General features: G+C 32.1%; 2 protein-coding genes, 1 long non-coding RNA gene and 1 pseudogene across 4 annotated transcripts; 2 read left to right on the top strand and 2 right to left on the bottom strand.

Moving 5' to 3' along the window:
- Window positions 1-9: 9 nt before the first annotated feature.
- Window positions 10-8,392, bottom strand: LOC100790801 (serine/threonine protein phosphatase 2A 55 kDa regulatory subunit B beta isoform). Of its 2 annotated transcripts, none has more exons than XM_006595038.4 (14): window positions 7,870-8,392; window positions 6,999-7,102; window positions 6,791-6,889; window positions 6,586-6,705; window positions 5,488-5,694; window positions 4,155-4,246; window positions 3,773-3,891; window positions 2,593-2,716; window positions 2,213-2,336; window positions 1,306-1,374; window positions 1,117-1,208; window positions 953-1,030; window positions 797-867; window positions 10-691 (listed from the first exon to the last, which is right to left on the bottom strand). In XM_006595038.4, the coding sequence occupies exons 1-14, from the start codon at window positions 7,979-7,981 to the stop codon at window positions 555-557; spliced, it is 1,548 nt and encodes a 515-aa protein (XP_006595101.1). In that variant the 5' UTR covers window positions 7,982-8,392; the 3' UTR covers window positions 10-554. The 2 variants fall into 2 exon arrangements, with proteins under 2 accessions (XP_006595101.1, XP_003543605.1); XM_003543557.5 differs by having other exon boundaries at window positions 5,491-5,694.
- Window positions 8,393-12,829: 4,437 nt separating this feature from the next.
- Window positions 12,830-14,245, bottom strand: LOC121173358 (uncharacterized). The gene is made up of 3 exons (XR_005888057.1): window positions 14,096-14,245; window positions 13,870-14,017; window positions 12,830-13,449 (listed from the first exon to the last, which is right to left on the bottom strand). It is a non-coding gene; the product is annotated as an uncharacterized lncRNA (long non-coding RNA).
- A 3,195-nt stretch (window positions 14,246-17,440) lies between these two features.
- On the top strand, window positions 17,441-19,349 carry LOC100776404 (inorganic pyrophosphatase 2-like; annotated as a pseudogene).
- Window positions 19,350-20,744: 1,395 nt separating this feature from the next.
- On the top strand, window positions 20,745-23,138 carry LOC100789743 (inorganic pyrophosphatase 2-like). Its single transcript, NM_001255903.3, has 4 exons — window positions 20,745-20,932; window positions 21,037-21,158; window positions 21,584-21,785; window positions 22,557-23,138. Exons 1-4 carry the CDS (start codon window positions 20,795-20,797, stop codon window positions 22,926-22,928), a joined length of 834 nt encoding a protein of 277 aa, NP_001242832.2. The 5' UTR covers window positions 20,745-20,794; the 3' UTR covers window positions 22,929-23,138.
- Window positions 23,139-26,235: the final 3,097 nt, after the last annotated feature.

The raw sequence follows: 26,235 nt of genomic DNA, 5'->3' as shown, positions 1-26,235 counted from the left end.
CATGTCAAATTAAATTCCAACACAAAATTAATCAATAAAAAAATGATGCACTGCAGGTTTCAACTGCTCCATCCCACAGATATATCTGAGCAAAAAAAAGAGAGAGAAAAACTACATTTTTTAATCTGAATCCTAGTGGCAGATATTGAACATCCTTTAGTATCTGTTGTAGGAGAGCTACAATCACATTTTCTTCTTCACTTGCAAGCCAAACACAATTTGAAACATTGATTGCACCTTCTCTTTCAGAAGAAGATACAGAAATAGAGGGAAAGAATATTAGGATTGAAAGGAGAAGAGGAAAAAAAAAAAGGAGAGAGATGCTGCCTTTCCAGTAACAAAATAAGGTCTCCTGCCTATCCAGTAATTTGAAAACAGCCACTTCTGGATCCTTTCTCTAAAAGCTCTCTGAAGGGCACTTGTAGTGTGAGAGTTAATAGTGTATATGTAGCCTCTCCAACCCAGTGTAGTTGGTAAGATGGGAAAAGAAGCAGCCTTCTCCACAGCAATATGATATGACCATGCAGATACATGTTGTCTTCAATCATCTCTCTTTACGCATAGTACATGTACAAGCTATTTGCAGCAGCACAAGCAATTGAATTCTCACTTGGATGCCATGCTAAGTGCAGCAACTTTGTTGTGAAATCAAAAGAATTCCCATTAGCATCCACTCCAGGGGTTTCTGCTCCTGTTCAAGAATATCAAATATTGAGACTCTTGACAATATTATAGTAACAAACCAAAAAATATTTATGGAATCATCAAACAAGGGAAAATGAAAAAGAAAACTGACCCCGTCTTACAACACGTGTTATACTATTTCCCAGTGATCTCGAAGGCCTTGAAGGGGTTGGAACTAGCCGTCTGAGGGAATGCAAAAGTTAATCTAAATGCTACTGCAATGCCTAACTAAAGGCTATACTTGATGTCAGAGCTACCATAAAATTACCTCATTGGATTTTTACTGGCTTCTAGAGTTGTAGCCTCAGCACTTCCAGGAGCACAACCAAACACACGAAATAGATTGCTGTCAAAAAGTGAAACAAAATCGTAAGATGCAGGATAAACAATTCCAACGACAACTGAACCACGGATTAAGTTTGTATCAGAGACCTGTAAGAACCAGTTGCTAAGCGCAATCCATCACCACTTAGACAACATTCGAACTTATCAAAGATTGAGTCATTTTCATATAAATCGCAAAGCTGGCATGTTCAAACATAAAATATAACCAGTTATAACTCGACAAAGCAGTAGAATGAAATTCATAATTCATCACTTATCTAAACACAGGAATCTAACCTTGGGTCTTAAATACTCATGAACCTGGAAAGTTGCAACGGGGCCTGAATCCATATTAATGTCCCACAACTGACAAAACAAGTCATTAGTGAAATGAGATGAAGCTTTAAGAATTTATAACATACAAGAAGAAATCCCCCAAACAAAGTCAGAAATGAAAGGTGTCGGTATGTTTATCTACACGACATTTGAATTCGAAAGGAAAAGAGACCTAAATCAATAATTAGTATTCCATATAAACTAGAATTAAAGGTTCATATCCATCTCAATTTCCCACCCATTTGAATTGTTTTTTCCCTGCCCATTTCCCCCACCCATATGAATGAATTTTTCCTGCCCATTTACATGGTCTTTTCTGTCCATTTTGTGTCATCATTCACACGAAGTTTCTGTTTTGATGACGACTCTGTATGCATATGAAATGTAGGTAGTTGAATTGGGGTTATATGCAGTATTTAGTCAATGTTATTTATGAAGAATTTTTTGTGAATTGGGGTTATATGCAGTATTTAGTCAACGTTATTTATGAAGAATTTTTTGTGAATATTATTTCTTCGAGTGTTCAGTTTATTTGTATGATAGATTAATTTTTGTACGTGGATTTGGTGCAAATTTTAACTAAAGAAATAAGTTGAGATTAATTTTTTGTCAAAATCATGCTAAAAAAAGCTTCCTAAATAGTGTTTCTTTAAATATTTATTTCAGGCATATTTAATAAATTGCTTGCTAATTGAAAAATATTAATAGTTAAAAAATACATTTCCAAAATATTCACCCTTTTTAGCACAAATTAACTATTGAGATGCTGTTTTAAAAAATAAAAGTTAAGGGTCCTAATTCCAAGAGTCCAAAATATTGTGAAAGCTTTAACAGAAAGCATAGATTTTGAAATTAGAAAATTTCAAACCTTTAAAGTCATGTAATCACGACTAAGTATGTATCTACCATCCTTCCCAAATTTTATGTCCGAGATAGAAGCAATAATCTCCGTGAAAAATGATCTGGACCCTGGAGCTTCCTGTTCCTCAAATCTGCATCAAATGCCAAGGGTATTGTTTATTAGAGTCTACCAGGTATTAAAAAAAATACATAAATTCATACATATAACAGGCTTCAGAAAAATTCTGCTTCAAAGTCCAGACCAATAATGAGAAACAGATGAGCTATCCAGAAATTCTGTCAACTGTTTCAACATTTGTTAAAATCTGAAGACTGAAAGCCTTATGGGAGGAATGGGATACTTATTCGTCAGGAACGAATAAGATAACCACAAAAGAATGTACTTACAGTTTGGCATGAGAATCACATAATGCTGATTGCCGCAAGTCAACAAGACGGATTGAACCCTTTGAACTGCTATATGCCAATGTATTACAATGTGTAGGGTGAAATTCTGCTGATGTTATAACCTCTGCAATAATAATATTTAGGGTCAAGATTCAACCAATACTTTTAAAATGGAACTGAGTGGGCAAAACAAAAAAGGAAGCAGATTATTCTTCCTTCACTTTGCCCTAAAACCCATGAAAGCCCAAATACTATGTTCACTGCACCAAAACAGCCATCAATACAACCTTAAAACCCCAGTCTATCACTTGCCTCTCACTATGAAACACCCTACCAACCTTCAACCCCACCTGTTTTAACCCTTGATTCATCCTACAAAACCAGAATTCTGATATGTTAAATTCTAATGCTTACACTATCCTACATCAAACAAATTGAGACTGGAAAGATTTACACAGGCAAATGGTGCTCAAGGGATGAATTGGCCTGAGTTTGACTTCGGCAATTTTTTTTATCATGTTTCCCAACCCTAGAGCTCCTCAAGATTGAGTCTAGGTTAGTCTGGACCAGCCACAATGGCCAAAAAGCTTATTAGACAATACGTAATCTGAACAGCAAGCCTAGAGAGAAAAAAGGAGATTGGACTGGTTGCATAAAATTGTGTCTCATGAAAGTTACACACTGTTCAACAACAAACCACTCTATGAAAGGAAAATATATTATCAAAGGATAAAAATTATAGCACTACAAACATGGTTTGATACACCATATAATATTTATCTATCTTGTCAACGGTTGAAGGCTAAATAATTAAATTTAAAAGACAATTTGCGATACTTTCAACCACCATAAAGTGACAATTGTTTTCTGACACTGAAAAATTTAGAATGGTTATTGTGAAACATTTAAGATGAACCCAGGTCCAACCCAACTTGAATGGCTTAAGCCTGGTAGAGAAATTTGAGCCCAGAACTGGCCCAATTTTTAAGATGAGCCAACATGCTAGGTTGGATTAATGAACAGGGTGGGTAAGGCCATGGCCCATGAGCACCCACTGTCAGTCAACTAAAACTTATACATTGCAATTATTTCTTAAACCATATAAATTAATTAATTTTAGTGTTTTACCAAGTTACCAATAATGTTAACAATAAAGGATAATTTTTTTTATCAAGCTTACCTGTCAGATCCTCCATATTTGCAGGCTTTACATCAACAATATTAAAACTTTGATTGCTAATTTCCAGGTTCCAAAGATTTATTCGCAGATCATCGGCTGATATGAAAGTTTCGCCATCGCTGGAAGATATGAGCAACATAACACCATCCAAATTTGATCAGTATCTATAAAACCATGAAATTAAAAAAAAAATGTGCACAAAATCATGTAGACATAAAGCAATACCCCAGAAAGAAAATAACTAGCCATCCTTTTTAGAAACATCACAATAAGAGAAATAAAAATAATATATGCAAGATTGACACTGAATACCCAGAGGGTTCTCAATTCAACCAAAATTTGCTAGACTATGGCAAAGTACAAAATAAGAAAACTAAAATACCTGTTATTTGAAATAGAATTGATGTGATAATCATGAGCATGCGCATACACTCTACGGCATCGGGCAACTAAGCTGGTTTCATGGCTACTTACCTACATATTTTAAAACACAGGTTAGTACTACAAATTCTCAAAAAAGCAATTGTCAAAGTTTGAAAAAGAAAGAACTTCAACCACTTCCAATTCTTTCTTCTCTTCTAGACTACCAACATCAGAGAACATAATAATATAAAAACTAGTTAAAAATAAAAAAATCAAAATAATCAAAACACAAAATTAAACTCCACTATTCTCTGTTCGCTTCTTTCACTACTTCCCTTTTCTTTATGAAGAGGACTATACAGGACGGCTAAAATTTCTACCCATATGAATATACTGAAATACTCCTATCAAATGCATTTAAGCAAACTCAAACTCGGAGTTATAAGGTTGGTTTGGTGGTTGAAGCCTTAAAGGGAGAAGGGGGGAGGGAGAGGTCATGGGTTTCAATCCCTCCTACTAACATTCTAACAAAACTAACAATTAACATTAGCCGTTAAAAAAAAAAAAAAGCACACTCAAACTCAGCAAGCTATGAGTTTTGGGTCTGTATGATTCTTTGGAGCAACTTTTTTTTAGCTCCCCTTCTCCTTAAAAGGAGAAGCTGGACCAAACACATTTTCTGAAAAGCTCATAAAAATTAAGCAGCTTAACTTTAGTAAAAGAAAAGGGAGAACAGATGGCTTTTTAAAAAGTTAAGTGAAGAAGCTTTTAGGGGGGAAAAAAACTGGCTTCTCTCATTTTCTTTTCTCTGTCCCCGCTCCCCTCTCTCACTCCTAGTTCACTTGTCTGTCTCCCCACTCTCTCTTAGGTCATCTCTTTTAATTTAAAAGATGAAAACTGTCAAACAGCTTCTACTTTACTTTAAAAGCTCTTATGTCAAGCTTTAACTTTAAAGTAGTTTTTAAGCAAAATATAAAGAAAAAAACTGAACCAAACATAGCCTTTAACAAAATTCATTTATTTAAATAGAGAAATTTTAAGTTGTTATACCCTAAATTAGATTGAGAAAACTTCACTAGAATCATGAAATCAACCACTATAAATATGTTTGTTGTACCAAGCATTTTGAGTTCAACATATTTCTGCCAGGCAGTTTTAACTTCAAAGCAACAAGAAACAACATAACTGTATTCAATTTTGAAAAAGAATAAGTAAGCAATGCAGAGCTTTGACCCTTGCATGTTTATCTAATAATTTCTCAATTGTTTATAGTAAAAGTCATATCATAGAATATTTAATCCTTCATGAATAGAAACAGTAAAAGAATTGCAAGTGGAAGGGTTGGATACAACTACCATGGGTAATCTTAGTGATGGTATGCCTCCTGGTGGAAATGAAAAGTCATTGCTTATATAATTGTATCTATCTGGAGATCCTCCATTTGCAAGATATGGCCTAGAACTACTTGAATTGCTTGAACTAGCAATAGATCCATTCCCCATTGATTTTGAAGGGTCAACATTCATCTCAGAAATTTTCTTGACCTTCTTTTCTTGAACCTGTGCAATTCTCAGATGAGGAAAAATACGAATGAATGACCTAGGGGATGATGGATAAATCAGATTATTCATCTGAACACACAAGCTAAACACACAAGTCAACAACAGAAGTCAAGGAATCATATAAGTTTAACACTTAGGCTTAAAGTCAACTCAGAGTACACAAAAAAGAAAAGGTGAACGACACTGTAACAGGACAGAGGTAGACCAAAGCCAAGACCTGTGTGAGATGAAAAGGACTTGGGTGACAACTGAGTTGAGCCATAAATGACACACAGAAAAGAGCAATGAGTTACAGGGCTTGGGCAGAAATATGCAGCAAGCAGTAGGCCAATGGGATGGTGCCAAAACAGAGAAATCTTGTGGGTGCGAAGGTGCTTGAATGAAAGAGTATTCAAACAAGGGTTTTTAAATTCTTTGCTATAAGGAAAAAAAGGGAGAAGCCATGAAATAACCCCCAAAATGAGGTTAATGGGGAACGGAGACACTTTTAAGCCCCTACTCAAAGTTGCAGCCACAAATCACCATGATTTCTCTAACAGTAGAGGGTGAGAGCTGCAAGTAAAAATAGTACTCAACAAGAAGATTTCTACAGTGGCCAAAGACTGACACCATGACAGACTGATAGTGGCATTATAGCATGCAATTAATAAATACAATTCAAAATATAATTGGTAACTTAGAAGGCAAAACCTTGCCAACAGAATCCAATTAGATAAAAGATATACGGGCTCAAGCATTAATACATCTCTGTAACCAGAAAACTGACAAAACATGTGCAACAAGTGATCAAACTTAGTTCCTCAGAAGTGCAACCTTGTGCACAATTTATCAATGAATTGATAAATGACAGCACTAAAAGCATGCTAAAGGTGATCATTCATTTCATACCTTCCAAAATTTGATTGTTTTATCATTTGTAGAAAGAAGGAAGAGGGCACCATTAGCTATTTGGCACCATCTGATTTTGTTGATTTTCTCTTCAATTTCCAAACTCTTAAGATAGTCAAACTGAAACAATGATCATACATTATAAATATTGACTCTTCTGACCCATAGGATGTTGGTGCAACATTACTGACCAAATGATGATTACCTCTGGTTCGTGACTCTGAAACTCTGTTTTGTAACGGAACTCAGGATGCCTACCAATAGAATAGTCCACCCTCTCCAAATCCCTACTTGATCCACCATGCTGCATGTTTCAGCAAACATACATGTTACAAAATTAAGTGCATAACAAGGAATCTGTTTGTTTGTTTTTTTGACACAAAAACACTTGCATAAGCAAAAATCAGTCTTACATCTTTTGTATCTGTTCTCTCAAAGAGAACCACTCGACCACCCCGATCACCAGTAGCAAGATGATCACCGGACTTGTCAAATTCAATAGCTGAAATTATGTCCACTGTAGAAAGACAATAAGGTCAATAATCAGGAAACTTTCACATTATCCTGAACCAAAATCTAATTCAGATATAAAAGCACCAACCAAATCCCTCTTTCGCAACCATTAGGACACACACTCAGTCAGTCCCAATCTTCCCTCCCCTTGAAAGCACCTAATTCCATATCTAAATAGTTTTCTTCATATAACACTACATATCTGACCAACACTTTTCGATATTTCCATTTTCTTTTCACTTTTGTTTGGAAAGAAAACGAGGTTTCCTGCCTGACACAGACAGAATTGCCATACACACACCCATTCTTAAACTATCAGCTAAACATTTAACTTAAGAGACCCCAACCCAGCAAACACTGCCAAAACCAAATTGTCTTTTTACATTGTCAAAGACACATGTTAAGACCAGACCCCAACAGTCAATCTTGAACGCCACTAACCAAACTACACCACACCAAGATCTAAGCCATCATCCTCAAATAAGTTCACACACATTGATTGACAAACTAAAGCAACCAATCATCAACAGCAGAAGTGGCTGTAGCACAAACAACACCAAAACCAAACAAGACCCACAATCAGACAAGGGTTAAAACACTAACCCAAAAGCCAAAAACAAGCATTACTCGACAAAACAAACAAGGGAGCAACGAAACGCGATCCGAAACGGATCGAATCAAACCCTAATCCCAAACCAGAAATTGGATCCGACAGAGACACGAAAAGCATGGCCTCTTTTCCCACGCACGCATACGAGGTAGGGCAATTACCTTCCTGAACCTCTTCCCCTGCCGTGCGTTCTCCGAAGACCTGCGAAAATTTCCACTCCAGAGGGTGCGGCGGACCCGCCGGAGCTGCCACGACCTCATCGCCACCGTTCATTTGTCACGAAATCAACGGCCACCGAACACGCAACTGAATCGGCCAATCCTATGAGTGCATCAAAGATCGCTTTCTGGGTTTTCACAAGATCATAGGTTCACAAAGACCCGTCTAAAAAAGAAATAAAATTTCTTTTTCTCTTCTCTTTGGGTTCCCAGTTGAACCATTGCAACACATAAAAGACCAAAATTTCTCTCTCTCCTACACCCTTTCTCTTTCTAAGTTATTCTCTCACTACGAGGAGAAAAATGGAATTTTCTGTATTAAAAAATTACTCAGCAAACGGTTCTTTGGAGATGAAAAGGAAAAACAAAAAAACATAATCACACGTACACACTTGTGTTTAGTTCTCTCTCGACAATAGGTTCTGTTTGTTTTTTAACTTACCTAAATAAAACATATAAATTATAATTTTCCTCGTCTGTGATACCCTTATTTGTTGTTACTCAACGAAGTGTTGTACGTAGTTTGATTGGACTGTGATAGTCGAGTAGTGCATACTGTGTGGCCGGACTGTGATGGCTGCGTGGTACAGTCAGGTGAGGTTAAGAATAATTTTTTAAGATGATTGAAGTTGATTAGTTAATTAAGGATTTGTTTGGATTGTTCAATTAAAAAATGTCGTTCTATGAAATGACTTGAATGTCCTTAATTTTATTTTTATTTTTATTTTTTGTACTTGTTTTTATCGGGGAAACAAGACCATATTTATAAGAAGGAAGAGGATTTTTAGGAAATATTTTAATGAATGAAAAAAAATGGTTACAAAAAAAAAGAGAGAGAAAAAAATTTGGGTCTTGGACAATAAGATCGCTTTGCATGTGACAATGGTGAGAAAACACATGCAATGCAAGCAGTGCTGTTACTGGTTTGTGATGACTTGTGCTTGCACAAGTTTCCATTCCAAACTTCTGTATGACCAATAACTTGATTTTGACATGGAAATCATGAGATGGGCGTTTACTCATTCAGGCACACGACACTTTTTTTCTCAAGTATTTGGACTTTTCGTCTCTTATGATGTTAGTGTTGTTACTTTTATGTGTAATAAGGTATTTATATTCATATTTCAGCACTCATTTTAAAATAGGCACGTATTTCTATTTTACTTTTTAATCTAAAGTTCAAATTATTTTGTCAATATTTGAAATTTTCTGCCAAAGAAAACCTTTGAAGTTTTATCATTTACTTAAACTTAGTTAGGAAGACAACATTAATTAACGAGAGTTTTTTTTAAAAAAACTAAATAATAAATATTATCAATAACTAAGTGGAATATTTCAAGTGTAGGAACTTCATGTGGAATAATTCAAGTGTAAGAATGACAAAGCTATTTCTAAAAGTAAATCCCTAGGCCGTTGTCCAGTAGATTTCTCATGTTTTTTTCTTCTTAGGGGGGTAAAAAATATAAAGGATTATTTACGATGGACAATGACAAATTCCTAAAGGATTGCTATTTACTGCGTGAGGTCGTCTTCACGATGATTGAAGTTCAACCTTGAAATTGACAGGGCACCATCATGCAGGGGAAGAAGACGTCATTTGGGTGCGTGTGTTTCATAACACGATTGCTATTGATCGAGGAAAAACAGAGAAAATGAGGCTAGCCTTGGAACAAATCGTGCATAGGTTAGGTGCAACCCCGGTGCAAGGATAACCAATAAGTAAACAAAAAAAATTATATTTAATTAGTAAATATCTTATGCACTAAACGGAATCTTTTTTAAGGAAAAAAAGAGTTAAAAACAAGCATTCTAACACTCGTATAAACATATTTTTATCATTAATTAAAATTTACTTAAAATCATAAAACTGTGTAATTTTCTCTATGTAATGAGTTTCAATCATAATTCTATAGTTTCAAGTATATTTTAACCAATAGTAAAGAATACGTTTAAATAAATGAGTATGTTAAAACTTAAAAGAAATGGTTAAGAAAAGTTTGTCATTGTTTGGATAACTGATTACCCTTCTGTCTTTGTGCATTGTATTGCTTTCAATTTTTATTATACTGATACTGATAACCATAGTTACATTTTTTTTTATCTTAGGTAATATATAAATTAGTGAGTCAAAAATAAAAAAGTTTTAAATATATTAAATGATTTTTAGGTAAATAAATTGAATTCTTTTTTTATATTTTAAACCTCTTAACTTATCCATACACCTGATAACATATAATAGAAAAATCGTTATAATTATAATATTGTGTGACTGTACTGTACTACTAAGTATGCAGCTTTATTAGTATTGTTTTTTTATCAGTGATTGCAATATTTTTGTTGTCATTTGGAGTTTATTTTACTTTGTTTTAACGTTTAGGACTTGTTTAGTATATTTGCTCGAAATCTCTGCTACTGGTGACTTATAGTTACGGCTTTTTGTATTTTGGCATATAAGGTAGTACAGTTAGAGAGAGTTACATACACTGAAGCATTGGGTCACTCACCTAGCTGTATATTCACCGAGTTAGTACTGTATTGCCCCTGTGGAAGAGTTAGAGAGAGTTACATATATTGAAGTAGTTTGTGTTTGAATAAAGTTCAGTTCAATTGAACATGAATGACCATAGGAACATATATTTCCGTTGGAAGTTCATTGGAAAGTGAGAAATGGGAATGGAGGCTCAGACTCTTGGTATCAGAGTCGATGGTTCGATTTGGTGATCGTCTCAAGTTAGTAAGATGGCAGCGTAGCGTATCCTGTAGATGGAGCGATGATACAAGTATCGCAGGTGGTCAGAATGACTATACTCATGGATGATAAAGACTTCCACTCGAGGAAAAGACTCACACTTGAGGTGAAGTTCCACATCGGATAGAAATAGGAAAGTTGAGCACCATATAAGATGAGAAGAAGACTCATAAACCTGAGCTTTAAGGTTTTGGGTTAGAGTGTGGTGTTAGGTTTCCTTATGTGGTGACCTGTGGTCCTTAACTAGGATTGTTTTGTTTGACCACGACCAGTGATGTTTTTAAACCGACATCAATTAATGTTATTTTTCGGTTAACATCAAATAGGATTTTTTTTTGTCAAAGTATGTCAGCTGATGTCAGCCGGGACTATTTTTTGGTTTAACGTTTGTTGAGTCTATTTTTCAGCCGATGTTGGTTAGATTTTTTTACCAACATCAACTAAAGTTTGTTTGGCCGACACTGGCTAGGATCTTTTCAAACAACATTGATCAAGACTATTTTTAGCCAACGTCAGCCTGAAAAATCCTAGCAGGCGTTGACAAAAAAATCTACCAAATATTGGCTAAAAAATAGCTTGGTCAATGCCGACCAATAAAACCTACCCGATGTCGGACGAAAAATATCATTGATCAATGTTGACCAAAAAATCCTTAGTCGAAGTTGGCTAAAAAATAGCTCTGGCCAATGTTGGACAAAAAATCCTACCCAACATCGACTATAAAATAGTCTTGGCTGATGTTGGCTAAAAAATAGTTCTGACTAATGTCGACCGAAAAAACTCTAGTGGATGTCGACTATAAGAACCTAGTCGATGTCAACTAAAAATAATCATACTCGATGTCGGTCAAAAATACCTAACTGGTGTTAGCAGAAAAAACCTTAACCAACATCAATAAAAAAAAAACTTAGCTAATGTGGTTAAGAAATAGCTCTGGCTGATATCAGCCAGAAAACCCTAGTCGATGTCAGGAAAAAAAATTCTAACCGACGTTGGCTAAGAAAATCTAGTTGACATCAGCCAAAACACCCTAGTTAACATCGGCTAAAAAATAACCCTAGCCGATATTGGTTAAAAAATAGCTTTGGCTGATGTTGGCTGGAAAAACCTAGTTGACATCAGCTGAAAAACCCTAGTAGGTGTCTACTCAAAAGTTAGCCATGACCAATTTCAGTAAAAAAAATCTAGGCAACGTTGGCTAAAAAAATCATTGGTCAACATCAATTAAAAAAACCTGGATGACAATAGCAAAAAAAATCCTTAGTAGACATCAGCAAAAAATTCTCATTACTGACGTTAGTGAGAAAATAACCCTAACCAACATCATCTAAAAAAAATCTTAGTTGATATTAATAAAAAATAGCTTTGGTTGACATCATACAAAAAAAATTCTGGTCGAAAAAACCTCGGCCAACGTCAGTGAAAAACAACTTATGTCGATGTCAGCCATAAAAACTTTAGTCATCCGTAGTTGCGAATGTTGAGCGAGAAAGAGTCGCGAGCAAGAATGTGAGTTAGATTGAGCATATTTGAAAACAGAATTTCAAATTTTATATTTTTTGAGAGAATTTGAAATCCCACTGTTTTAGTCAATCAAAATGATTCATATAAATTCCAAAAATTAAATCTCCTTTTAAATATTATATCCAAACAAATTATTTTATCATGAATCATTTTAAATTTCTTTAAAAAATAAATTCCCTTACTGAATTGTTCCATCTAAACACATTATTAGAGTTTTAATCTCAAATTGGTGCTGTTCAATTACCTTCTGCTCTAATCTTGCTTAAAGTCGGCTATATCGACTTCTTTCATGCCAATTTGTTACATTTACATGTTAGTGTGATATTGCATCATTCTTGTTATTCAGTTTCACAACTGTACTGCTTTTACACTTAATTACAAGATTTACAAGATTGTTGCATGTACCTCAAAGTGCATTGCTACAGATGATTCTATTTTACCTGTACTTTTCTGTCCCATTAATTGTGTTGTTGATAATAAACGAGTAAATTAAGGCATAACAGGCTAGGCTATTTGTCTGATAAAGTTCTCAGTTTGTTGAGCAATAAATTGTCCCTTTCTCCCTCTGGTGCATGTCTATCTACTTCTTGTTCAATTTGTTCTAGGCTTATGCTAAATATACCTCCCATTTATACTTTTACACCCCCTTCCACTTATTGAAAAATAATAAGATATAGGAGGTGCCCAAGTAAAGACAGAGGTGTGCTTATCAAGAGCCTTTGTTCTTTGGTTAAAATGATAAAGGTCGGAACCAGCCGGACAGTAGAAGCTTATGTTTTAGGTCTACTAACAAAAAATATTTACTATTAATATTTATAAAGGAAAAAAGCCTCATAATAAAAAAAATTATATATTTATAAAAAAAAGTAAAAAAACTCTTCTAAAATTTTCTTTAGGACTCGCTTATCATTTGACCAGTCCTAAGAATACTATGTTTTTCTTCCAATTCACACTATGCAGGTGATTTTTCTTTTTGACTTAATTGACAGTGATATAGGGGTCCTTATCACCATTAGACACATCATGGTAAGCAATATATTTTAACCTTGATGGATGATCACTCTTGATCCACTTAGACTTATTTGATGACTGAAAAATTGGAAGGTCCTGATTGTATCATACAATTGTTTACAATGATCAAACTCAGTTTAGAAAGGTGATCAAACAACAACTAAAGTCTGATAATACCAAGGATTTGGCTTTAATTAGTTTCCTTCAATAATCCATCAGTTGTCCTTGTGTCCAACAACCTGAGCAAGATTCTTTCAATAGCAACATTAATTAAACGTTTTAAGCTATATGTATAAAATATAAAATGTACCACACACTGACACACATGTATCTCATAACAAATGCAAAACTACATATTTAAAAGATCTGAACCCTTACAATCGTACCAAGTTTCAACACAGGTTAGTACATAAACAGGATGAGGTGAAAAGTTCATTTTACTGGGAAAAGATACAATAAAAAATTATTTACGGTTTATATGATCTTTCTATTACTTCTTTTGTCAATAAATAAATTTAAAATTTCACATTTCCCGTTTATGTAACCATTAATTAATTAGTTAGTTGATTGTCCACCCAGGGATAATTTTACTATTGAATTTTGAGTTGATAGCTAAAAAAAAAAAGAAGGAAGCTGATCAACTGCATGAAGCACTCAACCTGTATTTCTGCGCATCAAATACCCTGCCCTTTTTCTGTGTTATATTATGTTTTTCTTGTAAATACAATTTGAGTGCTTAACTTCTGCCTAAGATCTTTGTTCTGCTCATATCTGCTGGCAGTAGTACTAATTGCTCAATGTTGGGGCCTGCATTGAACGCCAAATTAGGGTCTATGTTGTGCAAGAAAATAGTATAAAATATCAAATAAAAAGACGAACACTAACTCTCAATATGCACTAGAATGGTCCATTTCTTAAATGGACGTGGGCTAATCCACAGGAAAAATAATGTGGCAATGCACAGAATTTTCTTTAGTCTTGTCTAACTTTGCCCTGTTGTTAAATTAGCAGCGTTTGGCGAATAAATAGACCCAACCTTTCTTAATATGTGTACATTTAATCCTATCTCTGTATATCTATTTATAATTGCGCTGGCACTAAATTGAGGACCTCAAATTCTCTGTTTCCAAAATATAAATCAAATCAATAAGCATAAGAGATAATATAAACAAGATGCTTCGAGTTGATAGATGGGTTTTATCTGATGCACATGTGAACGAAAAATGGAGATATTCCTCTTGTCAAATTTTTAAGCTTATCTCAATTGAACGAATATATTACGTGTGTGTATGTAAAGGCTTATGGCAAAGAATAAATAGCCACGCTGCGATTTTATTTATTACTAAATTGCACCCCACTTCAACTAACTAAATCCACGTCATTTCATACCGAAAGAGAAAACGCCAAAACAGATACTGAGCGAAAGGAGGAGGCATGATTTGTGTAGTGTCGATTATTCTTTTTAAAGTGGCGTTTGACATACAAGATGATGATGATGCTTAATTTCTTAAGTAATTAACTTTTCTATTCAATGTAGTCACTCACCTCCAACATCTTCTCCTTCTCTTTAATTCTATTTTTTTTACTCTTGTTATGTTAAATTCCTTAAGGTTAAAGATATCAACTCTACGAGAATCCTTTGTAATCGAACGAACCTTTTTCTATTCAATACAAGTTTTATTCATGATATTGAGTGATATTATATGTTCTTAATACTCCTTATTGATTGGTTATTAGTTGAATGATTTCAAGTTGTGTTTATAATTAGAAATCTTTGAAAATGTAATTGAGCTTGAGCTAGATTGCTTAATACTGAGATGAGTCTAGAAATATATAGAACTTCTTGATGTATGTGCTATTGTGGATTTCTAATTTTAATGTTTAAATCAATCATCTTGACTCTAAGAGATTAAAGCATTGGGGTTAATTCAAAGGGTTGAACTTTAATCAAAGAAATTAGACATATAACCAAATTTATTAAATTTAAATTTCAACATTTGTGAATGAACTTGTGTTGGATTAGGTAAATTTATAGAAATAAGCCATGAAGGAATTTTTCTTTTTATTACAAGAGGTATGAGGAAAAAAAGAGAGAAAAAAGTGAAAAACACGAGTTACGTGGAAAAGCTGAACCCATGTCATCAACTAACAACAGGTGATTCATATCTCTATGGGCCTCATCTAGTTAAACAAAAAAATGCTACCGTTTTGGCATTTGTCCGCCTTTCTCCACATGTGATACAATTGCAATATCAATACTATAAAGATGAGAGTGCTGCTAGGTGCACCAAGTATTATTGTTGGTGCATCGAGCACTAACCACGAAAAGATAGAAATACCCTTTACGAATCAAGTTGATTCATAAGTTAATTTTTAAGACTTATGGATCAACTTGATCCGTAAGTCTTTTACGGATCAAGTTGATCCATAAGTTGATTTTTAAGACTTACGAATCAAGTTGATCTGTAAGTCTTTTACGGATCAAGTTGATCCGTAAGGAGAGAAATTAACAGGACAGTTTTGTCATTTTCAAAAAATGCTGGGTGCATCAACAATAATATTTGGTGCACCTAGCAACACTCTAAAGATGATAGATAGGTGAAGGCCTTGTGTGTTTTTGAGTCTGAATAGAACAACACATGTTTAAATCTCATATCCCAGCACACCTTAAAGACTATGAAAAAGAACAATTTATTTTATTTTATTTGGACCTTATCGTTTTTTATTTTCGGAGATAGTTTAAATTTTTTTTTATCAATTTAAAATGTAAAATGTAAAATTTATCTCATTAACTTCATCCCATCTACATAAAAATTATGAGAACCAATTAATGTTCATAAAAAAATGACATAATGATAAAAAAATTATATGAAAAATAAATATCATGAATAGTTATAAAACTGAAAATCTAATCATATTTTTTTAAAATTGTTCATTAGGCTTATTTTTTAACTGATTTTTACATTTATGTCTCTTTTGATTTTGAATATCAGTTGATTTTCATGATTTTTGTGTAAGTAAATCTAATAGAATAAATTTTATGTCATGAATCAATAAATAAAAAGTTCAAAATTGTGTTGGAAAATTAAAAATGTTAAATATTTTTTTTATTGATAGGAATTGAACATGATATTAAGAATTTATTACACTCTCAATTAAATAAGTTAAACCCTTTGTCATTAAAAATATTAACTATTTCAAAAAGACAAACATCTCATTGGTTAAATAAATAAGAATACCATTTTAAAACTTTAAAAAAATAGGAATTAATTTATAACCAAAATAAGTTAAGCGGCAATTCTTATATTTTATCCTTAAAATTGTAGAGATCAAGAAAAAATACGACTTATCAACAAAGAGGGTAGAATTCCTATAAGTCGTCTTACTTAAATTTGATTGTTGGATTTTATAACAAAAGATAAATTTAACCAATATATTCGAGAGATAATTAATAAAGTGTTATTTTAGTAAAGATTTGTGAGTGCTTTATTATATTCGACATTAATGTAAGAAATTGAAATATTGATTAAAATAATTTTTAAAAATTATTGATGGAATAATAATTAAAAAAAATTAAATCAATATGACATAGAAATTTATAAGACAGAAGAACTGTCTAGGGTCAAGACTCAAGAGTGAAGCATGGAATTCATAATATAAAGATAAACAAATTAATTAACTATGAGCTATCTGTAGCTTGATAGATTGGTGCCTTTATTATTTACAAAAGAACAAAGAAGGAGAAGAATACAAAGCAGAATCTAAATTGAGGTGAGATTTCCATCAGTTGGGTTGGGAGTAACGTGATGATCGATATCCAATCTACACAAAATAATAAACCAAAACAACAACATAACAAAAAGAAAGCCATACAAGAAATATTCTTTTGCCAGCAATGGATTTCATACGTGGGCGACTGCATCATTTACTTCCCCGCCAATATTCCCTTTAATTTGATTTCACATTAGCCCCCGATTGTATGACCAACAAAATGTTCCTCCCATCCAACTGCTCTAATGGAATTTTATTTCCATTAGGAATAACAATAAAATATTCTATGGAATCTAAACCTTTTGGGTTTGTTAGCCTTCACGATCGATCACTTCAATTTTCTCTCTGGAAATTGAATACAAAGAAAGACTCGATTTTAAGAGCAGTAGGAGACACCCAATAGGAGTCTGATTCTTGGAACATTGTCATTTTATCTTGTACATTCGCTTTGTAACTACAATGGCTGGAATTGTGGTGATTTTTTACTTCGACAAGACCATTGTCGACTGTGACAGTGATAATTGGGTTGTTGACGAGTTGGGTTTCAATGAATTGTTCAATCGGCTCCTTCCCACGATGCCTTGGAACACTCTCATGGTAAGCTTTTGATTTGCTCCAAATATATGTTTCTCATTGTGAGTAGTTCTATGCTCTATTTTATTTTTCTTTTCAAGAAAACATATTTAAAAAAATGTCATGCCACACCCATAATCTCTAACACAATTTTTTTTGTTAGTTGAAATTTATTAAATAGAACAAAGTCTGTGAGTCTCATGTTATTAAATGATTTTTTTTCATAATGTTGAAATTTTCAATAAGTTGTAACTAACAATAAAGATGATATTTTTTTTGTTTGACAAAAAACAATAAAGACAATATTAAAAAGAGTGTTACTAGCCATTCTCAAACATTTTTTAGTTTCTTATTATTTGCATTTCGGATTGGTTTTGGCTTTAATAGGATAAGATGATGATGGAGCTTCATTCCCATGAAAAAATCATTGAGGGCATTGTCCAAGTTCTTCAGAGGATTCCTATACACCCCAGAATAACCGGTGCCATTAAAGCAGCACATGTTTTAGGGTATGCTATGTTTCTCTTTCCTTAATTTCTTTTTTCTTCGGTTTTCCTATAGTTTTTTTTTTCACTTTTAAAAAAATTGGAGAGGAAGAAATACATGGTATCATTTTGTGATTTTCAGGTGTGATTTAAGGATTGTAAGCGATGCAAATATGTTCTTCATCAAGACAATTTTAAAGCACTTAAAAATAAGGGAATGCTTCTCAGAGATCAACACCAACCCAGATTAATGAAGAGGGAAGGCTACGAATTTTGCCTTACCATGGCTTCAACAAGTCTCCCCATGGATGCACTTTGTGTCCTCCAAACATGTGCAAGGTCTATATTTCACAAATCCTTTACTTATAAAATATTAAAAACTATCACTTAGATTAGATTCGTGCAATATTTTGTTCCAAACTTCACACTAGACAACACTCAAGAACATGGGTGCTCACTGGAGTCAATGAGTTCATTCGTAAGTTCTAACATGAACGGTTGACCATACACCAAATTAAGTCAATCTGAATTGTCAAAACCAATCAAACTTTCTCACCTTATTTAGGCCTTTGATTGGTGCCCTCAAGATCTCACATTAACTTTTAAACAGTAGAAATTATATAATAATTTTGACCGATGTTGAGGATCAAATTTGTGTATCAACCAGCAAAAAAATTGAAACTTGATAAGTTAACCAATTAAACTAAAATTATTCAATAAAATTAATTATTTAAACAATATAAAAGAAAAAATAATGATAAAATAGCGAAAATAGAACATGATCAAAATGCTTTAAACTACTTAAATAAATTCTTGACCAAAATATAATTATACAAATTTTTAACTTGGTCAAAGAAATTAAAAACTAACTTGAATTTTTTGCCATATACACTTATCATTGTCTATGGATTAAAGATTGCTACAGTGACTGAGATTAACATTCTTAATTTTTCCCTTACAGAGTCTAATCATAGAGAAAATCCAAGAGTCAATATCTTGAGGAGATCATAACAAGAGGGTCATCTATCTTGGAGATGGTAGTGGGGACTATTGCCCAAGCTTGAGGCTAAAAGACAAAGACTTTGTGATGCCAAGAAAGAATTATCCTGTATGAGAGTTAATATGCAAAGACCCTTTGCTCACTAAAGCTGAAATTCATGAATGGAGCCATGGAGAAGAGCGGGAACAAATTTCCCTGCAGCTAATCAACAAAATTTCTTTGGGAGAAAGTGTTCAGAACAACATTTCTGCTGATTGCAAGTTGGCAGACTATACGAGCCTTTTCCTCATGTTCTACCAGTTCACCAGTAAGACCCGTTTAATACTACTATCTTTGGAAATCTCTCATCTACCTCAAAGCAAGCTAGTTTTTTTATTACTTGTTGTGATTCTGGGTTAACTTTTCCTAAAGTTTCCAATATTGGAATTGATCTTCTAAGATGAGCGTGCAAAAATCAGTTCGCTACAATATTATTCCTTTACCTTTTATGCCTATGAATTACAGTACTTATTTTGTGGGTTTATTGAAATCTTAAATTTGGACAACATTTGTTAAATCTTATGATCAACAGGTTAGAGTTTGTGTCCAGCCGAGTCATTGGGTTGGGTTGGATCTTAAATACCTCTTTGAATTTTGAATGATACATGTGATCTAATTTTTTTTTATTAACCATTAAAAAATAATAAAATAATAAAATATTTTAGAAAAAAACAATGAAATAACAATCATACATCATACAATGTGAGAATTGAAAAACAAATGTTTTACATTATTATTATTATTATTAGACACACAGGTGATGTCTCACCTCTGCATTTCTATTATATTGTCGTGTTTTATTAAGCTAATTAACTTAATATGTTTATACAATTTTAATGAAAAAAATATTAATATTAATTATATTATTTACTTCATGTAAAGTAAAAAGACAATTATGACCTTTTTTTTAGTTCCTATTTATTATCACATATTTAAAATATTCCTAGAAAAAACTAATATATATATATATATATATATATATATATATATATATATATATATTAAATTATAAAAATAAAATTTAAGAAAAATGCATATATTTAAGTGATCTAATTATTTTATCTAAATAAATTAAATAATTAAAACATGTTCAGTTTTAATAGCTTATATTAATGTAAAACTATGAGTACTTAAATATGAATTAATCTTTAATAATATTTTAAAAAAATATTATTAAAATTGAATATGTTTTATTTATTTAATTTGTTTAAGCAATGTCGATTTAGTAAAAAAAATATGTTGTGAAATTAGTTTCACAATGTCAAAATGAAAAAAAAGATAAATAAAATTTAACGAAGGTGATAAATCAATTTGAGAGAAATCAATTTCTCATGTAAAATGATTTATATCATTTATATTAATATTGAGTATTTAAATATATGTATTTTTTTATAAATACTATTCAAGATAAATTATATTATTTATTAAATAGTAATTTGTATAATTTGTGTAAATGATTTTTTTTAATTTTTTAATTATATTATTTAGGTAATTTTTTTATTATTGGGATGAAAAATTCGTACTTGGTATGTTATAGGCCTTAAAATATAATCCTAATTCAATATAACCCGTAAGATTCCTTGGAATCCAAATATTCCATCTATCATGCTTAGGTGCAAGCCTGCATTCTTAGCCTATAAATACACCTGTCTATTAGTCTTATGATCACATTCACATACATTAACTCATTTAGGCATATTCACAAGATTAGTTCTAATGGCTGGGATTGTGGTGATTTTTGACTTCGACTCGACAATCATCGAGTGTGATAGTGATAATTGGGTTCTTGACGAGTTTGGTTTAACAGAAAAGTTCTATCAGCTTCTTCCTAACATGCTTTGGAACCCTCTGATGGTTTTTCTCCAATTCATATATTCCTTTTCTTGCTTAAGCTTATTTCTAGCTAATTTCCTGATAGGGATAGGGAAATAATTTTTGTTTGTTCTAAAATTTTACAGGATAAGATGATGAATGAACTTCATTCACAAGGAAAAACCATTGAAGACATTGTACAAGTTCTGAACAGGACTCCAATGCATCCTCGCATTGTCCCAGCCATTAAGGCAGCATATTCCCTTGGGTATATAACTCTTTTTCTTTCTCTTCTCACTCACCCTATATTGCATGTACCACATGCCTAATTGCCTAGTAGGAAATTAAATTAAGAAAGGTGAATAATTAAGTATGTATTTAGGCGTGTGTTTGATAAAGAAAAATTAGTAATAAAACTTATTATAAAATTTGAAATCTGAAACAAAAGTTTCTAAAATTGTTTTGACTCAAAATCAATTCTTTAACACAAGACTAAACAAGTGAGTATTTATTTAAAATTATGTTAACTAACATTGTAACATGATTTTGGATGTCGATCTGGACATGAAAGCAGACATGTAAAAGTATAATTAATGGTGGATTTGCTATATATGAAATTTCATTCACTCCCATGAAAGCAAACATGTGATAAAATGGTTAACATGTGGCATCTTTGTACTTATATATATTCAGGTGTGAGCTGAAGATTGTGAGCGACGCAAATATTTTCTTCATTGAAACAATTTTGAAGCATCATGGGGTGTGGAATTGTTTCTCGGAGGTCACTGCAAACCCCAGTTATGTTAACGAAGAAGGGAGGCTCAGAATTTCCCCCTACCATGATTATCTAAAATGTTCTCATGGATGCAATCTCTGTCCACCAAACATGTGCAAGGCAACTGCACTAATTAACTCCCACTATCTCTTTAATTATTTATGACCCAATAATTCTTTCGCACATTTATTCTATCTATATACTTAATCACTTTTATGAACTATATTTAATTTATTTACTGTTTCCATATCAAATAATAATAATTCCAATCTAAAATAATCTAGTGATTATTTTGTTAGATATTTAAAATAAATAGAAACTAAATTTATGTTTTTTTACAATAATAAAAAATAAAATTTTCAAAAAATAATTCTTTGAAAAACTATTCAAATTAAATAACTCCTGGTTTAAATTAAAATTTATATTTTTTCAGGTTCTAATTATTTAAAAAAACTGAAACAAATGTATAAAAAACTAAAAAGTAATTATTTTTTAAAATTAATTCTTTTACGAAAAAAGTTGTAATAAATTGGCCCTAATTTGTTAATGAGCAGGAGCCTGTCATTGGAGGAATTATAGCTCTGGTCAAATTTTCTTTTGACGATATTCAATTATTGCACACTATCTTTATAATTGACCACATACATGTCAGGCTCCACTTTTCTGGTGTATGTCATTATGCCATAATCCAAGGGATCCCAACAACATAAAGGCAAAAAATTATGTTTCATGAACCATATATACATAGAGACTAGAGTAGTGTCTATAATAATAACTTTTCACCAAAAACTACTAATTAATTAAATTTTATTAATATTACTAGCAAAGGTTCTATATATTTTTTGAAACTAGCTAGTCTCTTCCATTGACACTTTTCCTAATGACATATAGGGAATGATCACAGAGAGAATCCAAAATTCGGTTGATGCTGCAGGAAAGAAGTTCATCTATCTTGGAGATGGAAGTGGAGACTTTTGCCCAAGTTTGAAGCTCAAAGATAGGGATTATTTGATGCCAAGAAAGAATTTCCCATTGTGTGATTTAGTATCTGAGAACTCTAAGCACATAAAGGCAGAGGTGCATGCTTGGAGGGATGGGGAAGAGCTTTATGATGTTCTGCTCCATTTTATCGACAAAGCTATTGGTGAAGGAAACAAGAATATCATTAGTTCTACTCCAATAGTATCAGTTGATTGCAAGTTGGGGTCAATTTCAATTGAGGCTCATAAACCTTTACCTAAAGCAATCCCAGTTCCTCAATAAAACTAAAATTGCAGAGGATGAAGGATCGATCGATTTCAAAGTGATTACATTTCTTGTGGCTTGTCTTCTATGTATTGCTACTTTGTTTTTGCTGTTGTTGCTTTTGCAGAAAGTGTATGAGTATGAGGCTTTGGCCTGGTTATTATTATTGATAGTAATAATAAAAATATAATGAATAAAAGAGAAGCTAAAAGCCTTCACTGTTGGGACTCAACTAATCAATCTTGTTATAATTTTGTTACTTATATATATATATATAAAATCTATGTTAATGTTTAGAATCTTGATTTTTTTTATGCATTTCAAGATTCCTGTTATTCATTTATTTAGTTGGAATTTAATATTAAATGTTGTAATATTAACAAGTTTTGAAGAAGATATAAAATTAACTTAATAATAAAAAAAAGAAAAATCATAGATTCAAATTCTTTCAATAACAAAAATTAACAAGTCAATAATAACTGACATTTGCGACTAAAAAAGTTGAAAAGTTTAGAGAAGCAAGTTGGACAAATAAAGGGGAATGGTGAAATCCGCCCCCAGGCCCCCCACCCGTTGCATGGCCACAAAAAAATATATAGAATCCATACTTTTTCAATTTCTCTAGATTTGAGACAAGCAAACATGCTTTTTTGGCAGTCAAGTTTGTGGTCAATGTTTAACTAAAAAATCAAACCTTCAACGTCACCGTGCTTTTCCAATATTATACTTAATAATTAATTTGTCATCTTCTTCTATGCTTTCCCAGAAAAATATTGAAATTGGTCGAGTAGTTAGTTGTTAATTTAAAGTAGAAATGCAATTGAATCAGGAAAAGCTATGTGCCTCCATGCAAATTAAATGCATCACTTAATTTGCTTACTGTGGCATGCACTAAACCTCCTTTTTCCTAAATGCAAGGCGTTGTTGGATCTCACCACCCCAGCTACGAAAAGAGAAAGCAAGAAAGTGCTGCATTATTAATTGCATTTCCTTGTTTTTGGAAATAACAATTTTCTTAATTTTTTTTATAAAAGTAGCTACTGACATGATTTTTAATATATATCTTTATTATTATCAACAAATCGTTGACCTAATGGTCATAACTCAATTTTTTTAAGTAAAATTTTGGATTCATTTAAATCTTATGGATAAAAAAATATATAATTAAAAGAAAAAATTCTACTAAAGGTAATCAATTAGACTCTTTGGCAGAGATTAATCATCTCTAAAACTACTGGATACTCCACAGCGTTATCATGATGATAAAAAAATGTATTCTTTATTATTAAATCAATTCTTGAGACATTAAAAGGTTAATAAATCATCCAACTCGCTATTTGTTTAATGCAATCTACGTAAAATTTACTTATTAATAAAAAATATATTGTTAATATTTTTCTATCTGTTTTAAAAAGCTGCAAGAAAATAATTTCCTCGCAATGCTTCTCCTTTTATCCTCCTTGTCTTTCATAATTGCTATTTAGTCTTTATTTTAATGAAATTAAATACTCCCCCGACCTAAATATAAAAAAATTTAACTACTACATACATGAATTAAAGAATTCGGTTAATAATATTTAATTCAAAAAATCTTTCTCAACTATAATATTTAACTACTAGATAAAAGTTAATTATGATTTACTTATATTTAAGTCTAAAATTATTTTTTTTATTTATATTTAGGTCCGAAGGGAGTATGTGTTTATTATAACTCTGAATATATTTTTTTGTCAATTTTTTTTCCAAAAAATTAATAAAAATATTCTCATGAAAATGATATGGACCTATTTTATAAGTGAGTTCTGTCCAAGACAATATTCCTTCATAGCGCAAGTGGTGCAGGAGAAAAAAGTGCGTGAAATCTTTTTTATTTTCTTATTCTAGAAGCACGCTAGTTAATATAGTTTTTATGGGTTGTAGTGTTGTAATAACAATATAAATTATCGAATCTCTTGCAAGGGACTTATAAATGTTTGGTGTGGAGGCAAAATAAGGGACAAAATTGCCTTAATCATCCTGTTCTCTCCATTTGTTGTCTAGAGAATTTTGCTTTAATTTTCTCTCCTTTAAAGTTTAAACTAAACAATCACTTAGACTGAAGAACTATACTGAACGTCTGAACCATATGAACTTAGTTGTCCATTATTTCAGAACAAAAGCAACACTAATTTGAAGATGACCAGAGAATTTAATGAATGGAATTATGGAATGTACCTTTCTAATCAGTATTTGCCGATTAGTGCAGATTACCACATAAGTTGGCCGCATAAATAATTTCTAAATTGAATATGTGTTCACTGTTCACCTGCTTAATTATCAATTAAGACAAGCCACCCCATCAGCAACATAATTTCTTACAAGTACTGGAAGTTCTATTTCATAAAGCCATTTGACAAGTTAATTCAATCCTATTTATGGGTCATTGTACAATGTACAGTATCCAATGTATGAACTGTATGCTCTTTGCGTTGAATTTTTTGTTCTAAACTTTACGTCTCACATTTTTTGTTTTGCAAGTGTAATAGATTTCACTTTGTTCCCCCTAACTTCTACATTCTTAAAAGAGACTCACTAACTTGAAACCTTTTTCACCTCACATTTTCAATTCTCTCCCTCCCTCTTTCCTATCTGAGTTCCTCTATTCACATAAAAGAATCTTGTTAGTTCTGTTGTTTTTACAATAGTTAGGAAGAAGTGTGTTAAATCTTGAAATGTATGCATCACATGGATAAGTCCTTGAAGAGAAATAGACAATATAAAGTCACAGATAGTGTCATTTCATTCATGAACAATCCAGGGTTCGAGATCGGGTCATATTTGTGATTTTAGCCTACTAGCTACAACAATAGTATTTCAATGTTGAGAACTAAAACCAATATGCTGCATGAAGAAATCCACCAAACTGTGTTTAAGATTTTCTTAAGAAGCAAAAAACTGTTGATAAATCCAAACTACTCTTCAGATACTTTAAACCAACTATAACTAACATATGCAAAGCCAGTAAGTACGCAACAGGTTGACACAATTGTAGAAACATATCCCTTTGTTTAGCTACCTCTTGGGAGAATTTTTCTGATCAAACTAATGAATAGAGGTGCAGAGAAAAAGTAATATATTGACAAAGTCTATTATACTATTTTGAGTGCAAGTTGAAGTCAAAGTTTGAACAAATTGACTGGAAACTAAAGATGATACATATTCTTTAGTATTGAATGATACAGTTTATAGATATAATATAAACCACAATTGGAAGAAAATAAACCAATTGTTACACGGAAGACACGAAAAGTATTGAATGATACAGTTTATAGATATAATATAATGT

The sequence above is a fragment of the Glycine max genome, chromosome 13, assembly GCF_000004515.6.
Source record: "Glycine max cultivar Williams 82 chromosome 13, Glycine_max_v4.0, whole genome shotgun sequence".
Taxonomy (NCBI): domain Eukaryota; kingdom Viridiplantae; phylum Streptophyta; class Magnoliopsida; order Fabales; family Fabaceae; genus Glycine; species Glycine max.
Note: the sequence above shows the minus strand (reverse complement) of the source record. Positions and strands in the feature narration are given on the sequence as shown.

Bases quoted from the DNA above. Each gene is read 5' to 3' on its own strand.
- LOC100790801 (XM_006595038.4), bottom strand. From the start codon at position 7,981: ATGAACGGTGGCGATGAGGTCGTGGCAGCTCCGGCGGGTCCGCCGCAC. The intron at 5,695-6,585 runs GTATGAAATGAA...AGAATTGCACAG, and splicing joins AAACAATCAAATTTTGGAAG to GTTCAAGAAAAGAAGGTCAA. The intron at 4,247-5,487 runs GTTGTATCCAAC...TAAAATATGTAG, and splicing joins CACTAAGATTACCCATGGTA to GTAAGTAGCCATGAAACCAG.
- LOC100789743 (NM_001255903.3), top strand. From the start codon at position 20,795: ATGGCTGGGATTGTGGTGATTTTTGACTTCGACTCGACAATCATCGAG. The intron at 20,933-21,036 runs GTTTTTCTCCAA...AAAATTTTACAG, and splicing joins TGCTTTGGAACCCTCTGATG to GATAAGATGATGAATGAACT. The intron at 21,159-21,583 runs GTATATAACTCT...ATATATATTCAG, and splicing joins AAGGCAGCATATTCCCTTGG to GTGTGAGCTGAAGATTGTGA.